At 52.0% G+C, this 2,058-nt stretch overlaps 1 protein-coding gene across 3 annotated transcripts in view; it reads left to right on the top strand.

Moving 5' to 3' along the window:
* Nucleotides 1-1,876: 1,876 nt before the first annotated feature.
* MTMR8 (myotubularin related protein 8) overlaps nt 1,877-2,058 on the top strand; it is a 31,036-nt gene continuing 30,854 nt past the window's right edge. For all 3 annotated transcript variants that reach the window (XR_774458.1, XR_774457.1, XM_010569075.1), the window contains exon 1: nt 1,877-1,971. Coding sequence is in view for 1 of the 3 variants with exons in the window: in XM_010569075.1 (XP_010567377.1) it covers nt 1,948-1,971 (24 nt within the window). In the remaining 2 variants the exon portion in view is untranslated. The remainder of the gene's footprint in view (nt 1,972-2,058) is intronic.

Below are 2,058 nucleotides of genomic sequence, written 5' to 3'. Positions count from 1 at the left end.
TGCAGATTTCTGGTAGAAGGTGTGGACACAGACCTGAAGGATCCAAAAAGGAACAGCGAACCTGCTCCTGCATCAGGTGAGAGGGAGCAAGTTCTGTGTTGGACAGCATCTCCCCTCTTTACAGTGTACCTATGATAAAGGTGGGTTAGAATTGCCTTTACTTTCAAATCTCTCACAAATTAAGCTGAATCAATATGTTTTTCCACTGTGAGCATTTGCCAGCCTCTGCAGCTCAGTTTTGCTCTGTATTTTGCCCATGGCTCCATCTATTACTTGAGAAAAGCTTCCTGGAAGAAGTTGGCACCCTTTATTCCTTGTGATTCCTGCTCAAAACTGGTATCTCTGTGGCATAGTAATTATTTTGGCAGTAAGCTGTGAGGGTGATAGTGTCTGGCTGAGAAATGTACCTATTACTCCATGTCTTCTACTCCTCATCCCAACATGCTTGTTTCTTCCCTCATTTTTTATTTCATGCCTTCTGTGTGTGAACTTTCCTTCGGGAAGAGGAGAAAGAAGTATTGTTATTGTATGTGTTCATTGTGTAGCACTGTAAAGTGCCCTTCAATGATCCCCAGCCGGTTTATTATTAACATTGTAAACTACTATCATCCTTCTGCAAACCCCAGGAGAAGCAACCGGGGGGGAAAAAATGACTTTGGATTGATGTGCAGCACAAATGCTAACAAGTGCCACCTCCACTAATTGTGGTGGAGAAGGCTGCGTGCAGGTGCTGCTTGGCACCCAGCAATTACACCACCTGCGTGTCTCATCTAGAAGTAGTGTGGTTTTATATAAGCAGTAGAAATTAATAGAGTTGCTTACTTGTAAGAGCATTCTGTAACAGATGTGAGGACTGCAATGCTGGTGGTCAGGATCTATGCAGTGTGCCATGGCTAAGGGTCTGTCCGACCCTGTACAGTTTGGGTTTCCCACCAGCTGAAGGAATGTTAAGAGTATCTCTGCTATCCCCTTTTTCCTTCTCCTGTTGTCTCTAATAAACAGTATTTTAAGCAACACCTTATGGAGTCTGAGTGCCTTTCCTGCTGGGATCCGTAACGAATGCTTGACCGGTGCATTACGCTAATATCACCCATTATCTAACAATTAAAAACTGTAAATTCTCAGGCTTGATACAAGCTCATCCTCCTGAAGTGAATTTCTCAGCAAATTAAGGGTTTAGATTGCAGTGAACACCTGGGGAAACTCTGCTGCCCTTGGGTTTGCAAGAGATCATGAATATTCATTGCAGAGCCAGCAGAAGGCGAATAGTAATTACATCAGTTCTTCAGGATGAAGCTTGGGAATCCTCGAGAGACCGCGTTATGCTTTGAAATTAAAATATATGGAAAAAAAAAATAAAACGGGTATTATTAGTTCTGTTAAGTGCCTGTAGTAGGTATTACCGTGGTCAAACGTGTCTCCAACGCCCTTTCACGAGTGGGTAATGCTATTAGCCTGCTACCCATTGAGGGCAACGCTGATGCCGGGACTGATGGCCTTACACCTTCAGGAATAAAAGTGCGGTTTTTCTCCTGAAATATCCCCCGAGAGCTTCGTACCCGCCCGTGCCGGGAGGGCAGCGCAGGGGACCTGGAGACACCCGGGAGGCGGCGGCGCCACAGCAGGACAGGGCGGCCTCTCTGGGCCCCTCGGGCCGAGGACGGCGGAGGACGGCGAGGCTCCCCACCCTTCTCCACGACCGGCCCAAGGGGCTCCGGACCACCGCGAGCAGCCGCGGTAGGAGCGCGGCAACCCGGCAGACGCCGACCTCCGCTCCCCCGGGTACGCCCTGCCCTCACCCAAAATGGCGGCTGCGGCGCCTCTCCCGCAGAACTCTCGCGAGGTTTGCGGCGGGGCCGGGCGCTGCCCCGTGCAAATGGCGGCGAGGAGGCCGGGCCGCGCGGGCGGGCCGAGGTGAGGCCGGGGGAGGCGGGCGGTGCTGCTGCCATGGAGCACATCACCACCCCGAAGGTAAGAGGCCGTGCCGCCCCGGGAGCCAGCCGCCGTCCCGTCGGGGTCCTCCCGCGGCGCCTGGGGGTGGCTAGGCCGGGCCGGGGC

This window comes from Haliaeetus leucocephalus, unplaced genomic scaffold (assembly GCF_000737465.1).
Source record: "Haliaeetus leucocephalus isolate CR32 unplaced genomic scaffold, Haliaeetus_leucocephalus-4.0 Scaffold262, whole genome shotgun sequence".
In the NCBI taxonomy this organism is placed as follows: Eukaryota; Metazoa; Chordata; class Aves; order Accipitriformes; family Accipitridae; genus Haliaeetus; species Haliaeetus leucocephalus.
Note: the sequence above shows the minus strand (reverse complement) of the source record. Positions and strands in the feature narration are given on the sequence as shown.